The sequence below is a fragment of the Leptodactylus fuscus genome, chromosome 10, assembly GCF_031893055.1.
Source record: "Leptodactylus fuscus isolate aLepFus1 chromosome 10, aLepFus1.hap2, whole genome shotgun sequence".
Lineage (NCBI taxonomy): Eukaryota > Metazoa > Chordata > Amphibia > Anura > Leptodactylidae > Leptodactylus > Leptodactylus fuscus.
Genome location: NC_134274.1, coordinates 3391274 through 3406858, shown reverse-complemented (window position 1 = coordinate 3406858; position 15585 = coordinate 3391274). Strand labels below are relative to the sequence as shown.

General features: G+C 39.7%; 1 protein-coding gene across 7 annotated transcripts in view; it reads left to right on the top strand.

Moving 5' to 3' along the window:
• The window catches only part of ADD3 (adducin 3), a 67690-nt gene extending 62460 nt beyond the window's left edge, over positions 1 to 5230 (top strand). For 6 of the 7 annotated variants that reach the window (XM_075258645.1, XM_075258647.1, XM_075258643.1 and 3 more), the window contains 2 exons: positions 1555 to 1638; positions 2316 to 5230. In XM_075258645.1, coding sequence (XP_075114746.1) covers positions 1555 to 1638; positions 2316 to 2593 — 362 coding nt within the window. In that variant the 3' untranslated portion in view covers positions 2594 to 5230. The remainder of the gene's footprint in view (positions 1 to 1554; positions 1639 to 2315) is intronic. The other variant, XM_075258649.1, reaches the window with a different exon arrangement.
• The last annotated feature ends 10355 nt before the right edge of the window (positions 5231 to 15585 follow it).

Genomic DNA, 15585 nt, shown 5'->3' with positions numbered 1-15585 from the left:
TGTATTCCCCTGTCCTACAGTCGGCCTCTCCTCTCCTGACATGGCTGATAACAGATAGTAATAGATTGTATTCTCCTGTCCTACAGTCGGCCTCTCCTCTCCTGACATGGCTGATAACAGATAGTAATAGATTGTATTCCCCTGTCCTACAGTCGGCCTCTCCTCTCCTGACATGGCTGATAACAGATAGTAATAGATTGTATTCTCCTGTCCTACAGTCGGCCTCTCCTCTCCTGACATGGCTGATAACAGATAGTAATAGATTGTATTCCCCTGTCCTACAGTCGGCCTCTCCTGACGTGGCTGATAACAGATAGTAATAGATTGTATTCCCCTGTCCTACAGTCGGCCTCTCCTCTCCTGACATGGCTGATAACAGATAGTAATAGATTGTATTCCCCTGTCCTACAGTCGGCCTCTCCTCTCCTGACATGGCTGATAACAGATAGTAATAGATTGTATTCCCCTGTCCTACAGTCGGCCTCTCCTCTCCTGACATGGCTGATAACAGATAGTAATAGATTGTATTCCCCTGTCCTACAGTCGGCCTCTCCTGACGTGGCTGATAACAGATAGTAATAGATTGTATTCCCCTGTCCTACAGTCGGCCTCTCCTCTCCTGACATGGCTGATAACAGATAGTAATAGATTGTATTCTCCTGTCCTACAGTCGGCCTCTCCTCTCCTGACATGGCTGATAACAGATAGTAATAGATTGTATTCCCCTGTCCTACAGTCGCCCTCTCCTGACATGGCTGATAACAGATAGTAATAGATTGTATTCCCCTGTCCTACAGTCGGCCTCTCCTGACATGGCTGATAACAGATAGTAATAGATTGTATTCCCCTGTCCTACAGTCGGCCTCTCCTCTCCTGACATGGCTGATAACAGATAGTAATAGATTGTATTCCCCTGTCCTACAGTCGGCCTCTCCTGACATGGCTGATAACAGATAGTAATAGATTGTATTCCCCTGTCCTACAGTCGGCCTCTCCTCTCCTGACATGGCTGATAACAGATAGTAATAGATTGTATTCCCCTGTCCTACAGTCGGCCTCTCCTGACATGGCTGATAACAGATAGTCATAGATTGTATTCCCCTGTCCTACAGTCGGCCTCTCCTGACATGGCTGATAACAGATAGTAATAGATTGTATTCTCCTGTCCTACAGCCGGCCTCTCCTCTCCTGACATGGCTGATAACAGATAGTAATAGATTGTATTCTCCTGTCCTACAGTCGGCCTCTCCTCTCCTGACATGGCTGATAACAGATAGTAATAGATTGTATTCCCCTCTCCTACAGTCGGCCTCTCCTCTCCTGACATGGCTGATAACAGATAGTAATAGATTGTATTCCCCTGTCCTACAGTCGGCCTCTCCTGACATGGCTGATAACAGATAGTAATAGATTGTATTCTCCTGTCCTACAGCCGGCCTCTCCTCTCCTGACATGGCTGATAACAGATAGTAATAGATTTTAGTCACTTGCATGATCTCCATCTCTAACCACATTCACACTTTGCATGCTGTTTAACCCCGTGTAACCCTACAGATGCTGAGCATGATCTAATCTCAGAAGACGACTCTTCTGCCCTCATAACTCAGTCCCCACCCCAGACGCCCGTCAGCTCTACAGGTATTTACCTCACTCTTATCCTCTTATTAACCAAGTCTGAATTGTGTAGAGTCTGTCAGCAGCAAACACCCTGCAGCACTAGAGGGACGATCCTCCGTCTACCATCTCTGTTAACAACACCCTGCACAGATTTCTAGTTTCTAAAGGATCTTTGATGACATCACTGTAGGTCCTTAGACAATGACAGGGACATATAGACTGCTTATAAGAAGCAAAAAGACGGCGATCTGATTGCTGCACATTGTTAAAGGAGTTGTCCAGGGAGGTAAGCTTACCAGACGGGGGCTGGTTTCGACCACATGGCCTGGAGTTGCAAGTCTGTTAAGGTTAACTTCCTGGACAATCCCTTTAACTGATTTATATACAGCTCTGCAGTGCTAGACTGAAGCTTATCTGTGTCACTGCTGCTGAAGGACCTGTGATGACTGTATAATAGGTCCTTAAGAAGAGGTGGTAGACTCCAGTCCTGACACTTGTATGAGCTATGTGCAATGGCAGAGTATACAGATAATGCTCCCTCTAGTGGCCAATAGTGGGAATTAAAAAAAAAAATAAAATAAAATAAAATACGAAAAAAAAAAAAATTAATAGAAAACATTAAAGTTAATAAATTTTCCCTTTTAAGGGTTTTTTGTTTTTTTTTCCCCTCTACTGACCTGACATTTTTAACCCCTTAGAGCCCCTCGAGGATTGTGTCTTCCAAAAAGACTCCCCCATTGTCTTAAACGGCAAGGATGGCGGTAAACACAACCCAGAGGAGGATCTGACCATGCGCGTCAGCCAGCTCAACATGGGGGACAACATAGAGATCACTCTGCGGAGCACCGAAAAATTCATTGAGGGGGAGCTGACCCCCGAGGGTTCACCCTCCAAGTCCCCCAACAAGAAGAAGAAGAAATTCCGCACCCCGTCCTTCTTAAAAAAGAATAAAAAGAAGGAGAAGCTGGAGGCGTAACCCTTGGTTTATGGAAATGGGGGAAGATACCTTTTTTTTTGGTGGGGGGGGGCCAGTTTTCATGCTGGAGGGGCCGCTATTCAGTTCTGGGACATTTGGGGGTCTCCAGGGCGCAGCCATTCTCCTGCTTATTTCTCTGTTCGCCGTACAAAGCCCTCGCCTCCAGCGGCCGCCATTATTAGGTCACCCGTCTGCCTGGGACGCCGGAAGAAGCTCCGCCCCCTCCTCATCCTGGACTGTTGCGAAACCAGCGCGTGATTTTTGTCTTTTTTTTTTTTTTTTTTTTTTTCTTTTACGAAACTTTTTAATTATTTTTAACAATTTTTCAAATTCTGTTTTTTACCGCTCCACAATTGGCGCACACGGTAAAGCTGGCGGAGTGCGCCAAAGTATATGCACGGGGGGGGGAGTTTTAACACTTTACTTTCAGGAGAGAGGTGATTTATTTTTTTTATTTTTTTTGACGTAGCTGGAAAAGGCAAAACTGGAATAGAAAATTTCCCTCCCCGTATGATTGTATTGTCTCAGTGCGGATCGTCCCCTTGGTGGGGGCGGGGCACTCTTGCCGATCCTGCACGTCTTTGCCGATTTTTACCTCCTTCATCTCTGAGGATCGCTAATGCTGCACCATATAATACCGCAGGGTACAACGACATGCTCTTAGCTGGAATCTCCCGCCTATCCCAGTCCCAAAGCCCGTTACCTATTTTTGTAGATTATTCGGGACACTACAGACTGTCAGTTTTATCGGGGGGGTCAAGTAGAAGCGGAAATAATTTTTATATATTCAAAAATTTTATTTGATTTTTTTTTTTTTTTTTTAATTGCCAAATAAATCTATGCTGCCAAAGGGCTTCTTAGAAACATATTGCACAAGCGTGGACAGGACAAGGTGACGTTACAGAGCGCCGGTGTGAATTTTTTTAAAAAAAATTATTTTTCACGTGTGCTGTGGATTATTTTCAAATTAGAAACCATTCAATTTCCTTCTTTCAAAAAATTGCTAAATTGTGAAAAAATTTATTTGGAAATTACCACACAGGCCTTATTAAAAAAAAATATATGTTCTATACGACCAATATCCCCAGCTAATAAACAGCGTAAACCAAACACAGATAGAAGTGCTTAATATTAAAAATAAATTCTCATGGTGAACCGTTAAAATAAAAAAAATTTAAAGTATTTTTTTATAATTTTAATTTGGTTTTTAAAAATGAATTTTAAAAATGAATTTAAAAAAAATCTATATTTTTCCCATAGCTAAAAATTGGAATTTAAAAAATATTTTTTTATTTTTCGTAAAGGGGGGTGACTTGGAAACAGAGTTTTAGTAGGTGGATGAGGCCGAGATGGTGCTGCATCGTCTCTGAATGTACAGTGTTGATATGTATGATATAGATAGCTAGGATATAGAGGGAGACAGTGGAATGAGATGGCGGTATTATTTTTATTTTTTTCTAGAGTCATTGATATGAATGTTAGGGCCCATTCATGCAATGTAACGCGGCGTTGATTTTGACACGTAAACCCGTGTCAGAGTGAGCGCTTCAAAACAGAATGGGTTCCGTTTAACGCACGTAACACATTAAAATCGATGGGTTAAAAAGCCTCCCATTGATTTCAATGTGTAGCACACGTAAGACGGAACCCATTGAAGTCGATGGGATTCTGTTTTGTAGCGCTCACTCTGACACATGTTTACTTGTCGGAATTAACGCCGCATTACATCGTGTGCACGGGCCCTTAGAGTCGCCTACAGGTCGGTTCGAAGTGGGGGCAACATGGCTGCGACCCCAGCGGTTCTACCTAACGCAACGTAGAACTAAGCGCAGGGCTGAAAAATGGTTAAAAACTTACAAATTACAAAATAACCGAGCACAAAATTCTAGAGCCACTTAAAGGTCCTGCACAATAAATTTTTCAAAGAAATTTCGCAGCTTTGCCCTCTTTTTAGATTATTTTTGTTACAATTTTTTATTACACAGCCTGTTACTTCTCAAGGTTCTGCAAATTGCATGTCATAGAATCCAAAAAATTGCATTAAAAAATTTCCATAGGAATGTCGCTTTCTAGAAGTAGAACCTGCCAAAAAATAGTTACCTATAAACGATGAATTAAAAAAATAAAAATCTCGTGATTGAATAATCCCGACGACTGATGGTAGAATCTTTGAAGGTTTTTTTTAGAATTAGTCAGTGAATTTTTTAATTTTTTTTTTTTTTTTTAACACCCAAGTCAATAAAAACCTGATATCATCTGCCTTATTTATAGAAAATTCACCTTCATGAAGACTGTGCTTCAATTTTATTCTGCATTTATTTAACAATTTATCATATCTAGTTTAAAAAAATTTCACAAATTTCCTTATTGCAATTTTTAAAAAAAAATTCAAAAATTTCCTTTTCAATTTTATAAAAAATTCATAAATTTCCTTATTTCAGTTTAAAAAATTCAAAAATGTCCTTAATTCAATAAAAAAAATAAAAAATAAAAATTTACATTTTATTTCTAAATCCTATAAATTTAGAATAATGTATAGCTGACCCTGAACAGGCGTGCCTAAGGCACAGCCACACGGAGCTGTAGGAATTGTTATAATCTCATGCGATATTAAAAAAAAAAAAAAAAAAAAAAAAAGTTACTTGTTTTTGTTACGTTGTTTCTATGCGGAATCTGGATGTATACTGGACAAACCCAAACTTGTAAGATAAACCTGAAAGAAATTTAGCAAATTGCAAACCCATCACTCCATGTTTTCCGTCAGATGCCTTTTACGTTGCTTTATCTCAAATGTGTTGGATTTTTTTAATGTTTTTTTTTTTTTTTTTTTAATTTTTTTGTTGTATTACAACAGTAGGAACGAGAGTCTGTGAACGATGCTACACCTAATAAAATGTATACAGAAATGTCTATATAAAATATATCTATATGTATGCAATGTGCAGAAATATTTTTTAAGAAAAAACCCGTCTCCCGCTATAGGCACCTTGTACCCCTCCCCCTCCTCCATACGATTGCCTCTATATACTCGCTTCAGCGTAAACAATGAGCCATCCTGTGGAAATCTCTCTATATACGTTACCTTGGAAATTGCTGATAGTTGTTCTTGCTAATTCTTGTCCGATCACAAATAAACAGTATTTTAAGTAGATCAATTTTTGTAATTTCACCTTTTTAATAAAGAGGAGTTAATCTTGGAATTTTCTCGGAGTTTTTGTCATTTTAATTTGGATTTTCTCTCTTTCACATAGTCCTGGTCAGAATAGGAGCCTTGTATTGGTATTGTACATGGTATCTGATCTCTATGGGAAGGTAAGGAGACAAAATGTGAATTTTTTTGGAATTTTTTTTTCAAGTTAAAGGAATTAAAAGTTTTAGCTAACCTATTCAGTGACCATGGAGCAGAGTTGTCTGTTTTTCAAGCCAAAAACTTTTAACCAAACCCCTGTCAGCATGAATGTCAGGAAAATAGAGAATCCCGCTGTGTGCTGCACTACAATGCCCAGAGCAGACACCCGATGTGACCTGGATGGATCCCTGCACCTGGCTCAAGGGCATCCGGTGGATTCAGGGCGCAAGGGCATCCGGTGGATTCAGGGCGCAAGGGCATCCGGTGGATTCATTGCACAAGGGCATTTGGTGGATTTCAGGGATCAAGGACATCCGGTGGATTCAGGGCGCAAGGGCATCCGGTGGATTCAGGGCGCAAGGGCATCCGGTGGATTCAGGGCGCAAGGGCATCCGGTGGATTCAGGGCGCAAGGGCATCCGGTGGATTCAGGGCGCAAGGGCATCCGGTGGATTCAGGGCGCAAGGGCATCCGGTGGATTCAGGGCGCAAGGGCATCCGGTGGATTCAGGGCGCAAGGGCATCCGGTGGATTCAGGGCGCAAGGGCATCCGGTGGATTCAGGGCGCAAGGGCATCCGGTGGATTCAGGGCGCAAGGGCATCCGGTGGATTCAGGGCGCAAGGGCATCCGGTGGATTTAGGGCGCAAGGGTATCCGGTGGATTCAGGGCGCAAGGGCATCCGGTGGATTCAGGGCGCAAGGGCATCCGGTGGATTCAGGGCGCAAGGGCATCCGGTGGATTCAGGGCGCAAGGGCATCCGGTGGATTCAGGGCGCAAGGGCATCCGGTGGATTCAGGGCGCAAGGGCATCCGGTGGATTCAGGGCGCAAGGGCATCCGGTGGATTCAGGGCGCAAGGGCATCCGGTGGATTCAGGGCGCAAGGGCATCCGGTGGATTCAGGGCGCAAGGGCATCCGGTGGATTCAGGGCGCAAGGGCATCCGGTGGATTCAGGGCGCAAGGGCATCCGGTGGATTCAGGGCGCAAGGGCATCCGGTGGATTCAGGGCGCAAGGGCATCCGGTGGATTCAGGGCGCAAGGGCATCCGGTGGATTCAGGGCGCAAGGGCATCCGGTGGATTCAGGGCGCAAGGGCATCCGGTGGATTCAGGGCGCAAGGGCATCCGGTGGATTCAGGGCGCAAGGGCATCCGGTGGATTCAGGGCGCAAGGGCATCCGGTGGATTCAGGGCGCAAGGGCATCCGGTGGATTCAGGGCGCAAGGGCATCCGGTGGATTCAGGGCGCAAGGGCATCCGGTGGATTCAGGGCGCAAGGGCATCCGGTGGATTCAGGGCGCAAGGGCATCCGGTGGATTCAGGGCGCAAGGGCATCCGGTGGATTCAGGGCGCAAGGGCATCCGGTGGATTCAGGGCTCAAGGGCATCCGGTGGATTCAGGGCTCAAGGGCATCCGGTGGATTCAGGGCTCAAGGGCATCCGGTGGATTCAGGGCTCAAGGGCATCCGGTGGTTTCATTGCTCAAGGGCATCCGGTGGTTTCATTGCTCAAGGGCATCCGGTGGTTTCATTGCACAAGGGCATCCGGTGGTTTCATTGCACAAGGGCATCCGGTGGTTTCATTGCACAAGGGCATCCGGTGGTTTCATTGCACAAGGGCATCCGGTGGATTCATTGCACAAGGGCATCCGGTGGATTCATTGCACAAGGGCATCCGGTGGATTCATTGCACAAGGGCATCCGGTGGATTCATTGCACAAGGGCATCCGGTGGATTCATGATACAATCACATCCAGAGTATCCAGCCTAGACAATGCTCTGTGAGCTCAACAGTCTGCACTGCAGCCCGATACATTGTAACAGACTATTATGTGTCGGTGTTCTCTAAATAGAATGTAGTACTTTTATTATTGAGCTCACAGAGCATTGTCTAGACAGGATACAATTGTAACCACTTCTCCAGTTGGAGCAGGACCAGCTACAGACAGAATCACACCAGGAATGTTCTCAGATCTCTGCTGGTTGTCAGTGAATGAGGCAGAGTTTATTAGAAATGTTATTTTCATCAATCATTTTCCACTTGATACATTTGTGTGCAGAGTTTGCGATACACACTGACTTCTATATCCAAGCTCGTTCTGAAATATTGTCTGTATCAGTTCATATATCTTACCACTAGGGGGCGCTCTTGCAGTTACATTTCATATACTTACTATAAGAATTTTTCTTGCTATGTCTGATATGTTGGAGGTTTATAATTGGGGTCCAGATACTGAAATCCCTCCCACACTGTGCGCCATATTACTGACTGCATATAATGCAGTAAATGAGGATTTCTGGGGATCTACCTGGTCAAAGACCGACCCCATGGTCATAGATGTGACTTTAAGATCCAGGGCCACAATGCAAAATCTATAATGGGTCCCCAACTATAACGCCTTGTACTGGTCTCCTTATAATGGGAAGAGATGAATGATGGGCCCCCTAAGGCCCTGGTGTAACTGAACCCTCTGAATGTCCCCCTCAAATTACATCCCAATCTATGGTGATAAGTGTAATGAGTTACATATGTGATAGAGACCATAAAATGTGACAGAGCTCCGGGCTTTGTATCCGATACAATGTTATTTACAGGTCCATAAGAGAACCTGCCGGCTGTATATACAGTGAGAGCCCAACAATACAAGACAACAACTGTTTGGGTAATAAAATCTACAATTTATAGCTATGGTAACCAAGAAACTACGAGGTTCAAGGCAAGGTCAGAGCAGGAGGAAAAGTTCACTGGAAGCAAAAAAAATCTAAAAGCAAAATGTATCAGTGACAGAAAAGGAAGAAAAACCAGACAATAAAGAGACACCGAACAGAACCCATAGAAATAGTAACCAGCGCAGCGGTAATAATTATAGAATAAGAATATAACTACTATAATACTACTCCTATGTACAAGAATATAACTACTATAATACTACTCCTATGTACAAGAATATAACTACTATAATACTACTCCTATGTACAAGAATATTACTACTATAATACTACTCCTATGTACAAGAATATTACTACTATAATACTACTCCTATGTACAAGAATATAACTACTATAATACTACCTCCTATATACAAGAATATAACTGCTATAATACTGCTCCTATGTACAAGAATATAACTAATATAATACTGCCTCCTATGTACAAGAATATAACTACTATAATACTACTCCTATGTACAAGAATATAACTAATATAATACTGCTCCTAGGTACAAGAATATAACTACTATAATACTACTCCTATGTACAAGAATATAACTACTATAATACTACTACTAGGTACAAGAATATAACTACTATAATACTACTCCTATGTACAAGAATATAACTACTATAATACTACTCCTATGTACAAGAATATAACTACTATAATACTACTCCTATGTACAAGAATATAACTACTATAATACTACTCCTATATACAAGAATATAACTACTATAATACTACTCCTATGTACAAGGATATAACTACTATAATACTACCTCCTATATACAAGAATATAACTGCTATAATACTGCTCCTATGTACAAGAATATAACTAATATAATACTGCCTCCTATGTACAAGAATATAACTACTATAATACTACCTCCTATGTACAAGAATATAACTACTATAATACTACTCCTATGTACAAGAATATAACTACTATAATACTGCTCCTATGTACAAGAATATAACTACTATAATACTGCTCCTATGTACAAGAATATAACTACTATAATACTGCTCCTATGTACAAGAATATAACTACTATAATACTACTCCTATGTACAAGAATATAACTACTATAATACTACTCCTATGTACAAGAATATAACTACTATAATACTACCTCCTATGTACAAGAATATAACTACTATAATACTACTCCTATGTACAAGAATATAACTACTATAATACTACCTCCTATGTACAAGAATATAACTACTATAATACTGCTCCTATGTACAAGAATATAACTAATATAATACTGCCTCCTATGTACAAGAATATAACTACTATAATACTACCTCCTATGTACAAGAATATAACTACTATAATACTACTCCTATGTACAAGAATATAACTACTATAATACTGCTCCTATGTACAAGAATATAACTACTATAATACTGCTCCTATGTACAAGAATATAACTACTATAATACTGCTCCTATGTACAAGAAAATAACTACTATAATACTACTCCTATGTACAAGAATATAACTACTATAATACTACTCCTATGTACAAGAATATAACTACTATAATACTACCTCCTATGTACAAGAATATAACTACTATAATACTACTCCTATGTACAAGAATATAACTACTATAATACTACCTCCTATGTACAAGAATATAACTACTATAATACTGCTCCTATGTACAAGAATATAACTAATATAATACTACCTCCTATGTACAAGAATATAACTACTATAATACTGCTCCTATGTACAAGAATATAACTACTATAATACTACCTCCTATGTACAAGAATATAACTACTATAATACTACCTCCTATGTACAAGAATATAACTACTATAATACTGCTCCAATGTACAAGAATATAACTACTATAATACTACTCCTATGTACAAGAATATAACTACTATAATACTGCTCCTATGTACAAGAATATAACTACTATAATACTACTCCTATGTACAAGAATATAACTACTATAATACTACTCCTATGTACAAGAATATTACTATAATACTGCTCCAATGTACAAGAATATAACTACTATAATACTACCTCCTATGTACAAGAATATAACTACTATAATACTACCTCCTATGTACAAGAATATAACTACTATAATACTACCTCCTATGTACAAGAATATAACTACTATAATACTACTACTATGTACAAGAATATAACTGCTATAATACTGCTCCTATGTACAAGAATATAACTACTATAATACTACTACTATGTACAAGAATATAACTGCTATAATACTGCTCCTATGTACAAGAATATAACTACTATAATACTACCTCCTATGTACAAGAATATAACTACTATAATACTACCTCCTATGTACAAGAATATAACTACTATAATACTACCTCCTATGTACAAGAATATAACTGCTATAATACTGCCCCTATGTACAAGAATATAACTGCTATAATACTGCCCCTATGTACAAGAATATAACTACTATAATACTGCTACTATGTACAAGAATATAACTACTATAATACTACTCCTATGTACAAGAATATAACTGCTATAATACTACTCCTATGTACAAGAATATAACTGCTATAATACTGCTCCTATGTACAAGAATATAACTGCTATAATACAGCTCCTATGTACAAGAATATAACTGCTATAATACTGCCCCTATGTACAAGAATATAACTACTATAATACTGCTCCTATGTACAAGAATATAACTACTATAATACTGCTCCTATGTACAAGAATATAACTACTATAATACTACTACTATGTACAAGAATATAACTACTATAATACTGCTCCTATGTACAAGAATATAACTACTATAATACTACTCCTATGTAGAAGAATATAACTACTATAATACTACTCCTATGTACAAGAATATAACTACTATAATACTACTCCTATGTACAAGAATATAACTGCTATAATACTACTCCTATGTACAAGAATATAACTGCTATAATACTGCTCCTATGTACAAGAATATAACTACTATAATACTACTCCTATGTAGAAGAATATAACTACTATAATACTACTCCTATGTACAAGAATATAACTACTATAATACTACTCCTATGTACAAGAATATAACTGCTATAATACTGCTCCTATGTACAAGAATATAACTACTATAATACTGCTCCTATGTACAAGAATATAACTACTATAATACTACTACTATGTACAAGAATATAACTACTATAATACTGCTCCTATGTACAAGAATATAACTGCTATAATACTGCTCCTATGTACAAGAATATAACTACTATAATACTGCCCCTATGTACAAGAATATAACTACTATAATACTGCTCCTATGTACAAGAATATAACTACTATAATACTGCTCCTATGTACAAGAATATAACTACTATAATACTACTACTATGTACAAGAATATAACTACTATAATACTGCTCCTATGTACAAGAATATAACTGCTATAATACTGCTCCTATGTACAAGAATATAACTGCTATAATACTGCCTCCTATGTACAAGAATATAACTACTATAATACTACTCCTATGTACAAGAATATAACTACTATAATACTACTCCTATGTACAAGAATATAACTACTATAATACTACCTCCTATGTACAAGAATATAACTACTATAATACTGCTCCTATGTACAAGAATATAACTACTATAATACTACTCCTATGTACAAGAATATAACTACTATAATACTACTCCTATGTACAAGAATATAACTACTATAATACTACTCCTATGTACAAGAATATAACTACTATAATACTACTCCTATGTACAAGAATATAACTACTATAATACTACCTCCTATGTACAAGAATACAACTACCGTATATGGTGAAGAGGGGGGGGGGGGTGTCACACATGGGGGCTCAGGACACAGATCACCCGTCCGTACATCAGCACATACTTTTACAGGGAGGAGGGGTCTCATTATCCCCATTTTTCTATAACTACACATAAAGCAGATGGCTCTTCCATTCTCTGTGACCTAACGTTCATCCTTTGTGCTCAGACAATGCTGGGGTATTAGGACTCCCCTCCCTGCTCACAGCTCTGCAGGTGAAGGCAGATGTTTGTCCTCTTAATTCTTAATTAGTAAAGGTTAGGACCTCATTAACCCATTTACTGCAGCCAAAAATAATCACAATATAATTAAACTTCATCTTCTTCCCCTGTAGGAGCAAGAAAGTAATACTGACCATACAGGGTGGATCACAGGATAAGTAATGTAATGTATGTACACAGTGACTGCACCAGCAGAATAGTGAGCGCAGCTCTGGAGTATAATACAGGATAAGTAATGTAATGTATGTACACAGTGACTGCACCAGCAGAATAGTGAGCGCAGCTCTGGAGTATAATACAGGATAAGTAATGTAATGTATGTACACAGTGACCAGCAGAATAGTGAGCGCAGCTCCGGAGTATAATACAGGATAAGTAATGTAATGTATGTACACAGTGACTGCACCAGCAGAATAGTGAGCGCAGCTCTGGAGTATAATACAGGATAAGTAATGTAATGTATGTACACAGTGACTGTACCAGCAGAATAGTGAGCGCAGCTCTGGAGTATAATACAGGATAAGTAATGTAATGTATGTACACAGTGACCAGCAGAATAGTGAGCGCAGCTCCGGAGTATAATACAGGATAAGTAATGTAATGTATGTACACAGTGACTGCACCAGCAGAATAGTGAGCGCAGCTCTGGAGTATAATACAGGATAAGTAATGTAATGTATGTACACAGTGACTGCACCAGCAGAATAGTGAGCGCAGCTCTGGAGTATAATACAGGATAAGTAATGTAATCTATGTACACAGTGACTGTACCAGCAGAATAGTGAGCGCAGCTCTGGAGTATAATACAGGATAAGTAATGTACCTGTATGTACACAGTGACTGCACCAGCAGAATAGTGAGCGCAGCTCTGGAGTATAATACAGGATAAGTAATGTAATGTATGTACACAGTGACTGCACCAGCAGAATAGTGAGCGCAGCTCTGGAGTATAATACAGGATAAGTAATGTAATGTATGTACACAGTGACCAGCAGAATAGTGAGCGCAGCTCCGGAGTATAATACAGGATAAGTAATGTAATGTATGTACACAGTGACTGCACCAGCAGAATAGTGAGCGCAGCTCTGGAGTATAATACAGGATAAGTAATGTAATGTATGTACACAGTGACTGTACCAGCAGAATAGTGAGCGCAGCTCTGGAGTATAATACAGGATAAGTAATGTAATGTATGTACACAGTGACCAGCAGAATAGTGAGCGCAGCTCCGGAGTATAATACAGGATAAGTAATGTAATGTATGTACACAGTGACTGCACCAGCAGAATAGTGAGCGCAGCTCTGGAGTATAATACAGGATAAGTAATGTAATGTATGTACACAGTGACTGTACCAGCAGAATAGTGAGCGCAGCTCCAGAGTATAATACAGGATAAGAAATGTAATGTATGTACACAGTGACCAGCAGAATAGTGAGCGCAGCTCCGGAGTATAATACAGGATAAGTAATGTAATGTATGTACACAGTGACTGTACCAGCAGAATTGTGAGCGCAGCTCTGGAGTATAATACAGGATAAGTAATGTAATGTATGTACACAGTGACTGTACCAGCAGAATAGTGAGCGCAGCTCTGGAGTGTAATACAGGATAAGTAATGTAATGTATGTACACAGTGACTGCACCAGCAGAATAGTGAGCGCAGCTCTGGAGTATAATACAGGATAAGTAATGTAATGTATGTACACAGTGACTGTACCAGCAGAATAGTGAGCGCAGCTCTGGAGTATAATACAGGATAAGTAATGTAATGTATGTACACAGTGACTGCACCAGCAGAATAGTGAGCGCAGCTCTGGAGTATAATACAGGATAAGTAATGTAATGTATGTACACAGTGACTGTACCAGCAGAATAGTGAGCACAGCTCTGGAGTATAATACAGGATAAGTAATGTAATGTATGTACACAGTGACTGTACCAGCAGAATAGTGAGTGCAGCTCTGGAGTATAATACAGGATAAGTGATGTAATGTATGTACACAGTGACTGTACCAGCAGAATAGTGAGCGCAGCTCCGGAGTATAATACAGGATAAGTAATGTAATGTATGTACACAGTAACCAGCAGAATAGTGAGCGCAGCTCCGGAGTAAAATACAGGATAAGTAATGTAATGTATGTACACAGTGACTGTACCAGCAGAATTGTGAGCGCAGCTCTGGAGTATAATACAGGATAAGTAATGTAATGTATGTACACAGTGACTGTACCAGCAGAATAGTGAGCGCAGCTCTGGAGTATAATACAGGATAAGTAATGTAATGTATGTACACAGTGACTGCACCAGCAGAATAGTGAGCGCAGCTCTGGGGTATAATACAGGATAAGTAATGTAATGTATGTACACAGTGACTGTACCAGCAGAATAGTGAGCGCAGCTCTGGAGTATAATACAGGATAAGTAATGTAATGTATGTACACAGTGACTGTACCACCAGAATAGTGAGTGCAGCTCTGGAGTATAATACAGGATAAGTAATGTAATGTATGTACACAGTGACTGTACCAGCAGAATAGTGAGTGCAGCTCTGGAGTATAATACAGGATTAGTAATGTAATGTATGTACACAGTGACTGTACCAGCAGAATAGTGAGCGCAGCTCTGGAGTATAATACAGGATAAGTAATGTAATGTATGTACACAGTGACTGTACCAGCAGAATAGTGAGCGCAGCTCTGGGGTATAATACAGGATAGGTAATGTATGTACACAGTGACTGCACCAGCAGAATAGTGAGCGCAGCTCTGGAGTATAATACAGGATAAGTAATGTAATGTATGTACACAGTGACTGTACCAGCAGAATAGTGAGCGCAGCTCTGGAGTATAATACAGGATAAGTAA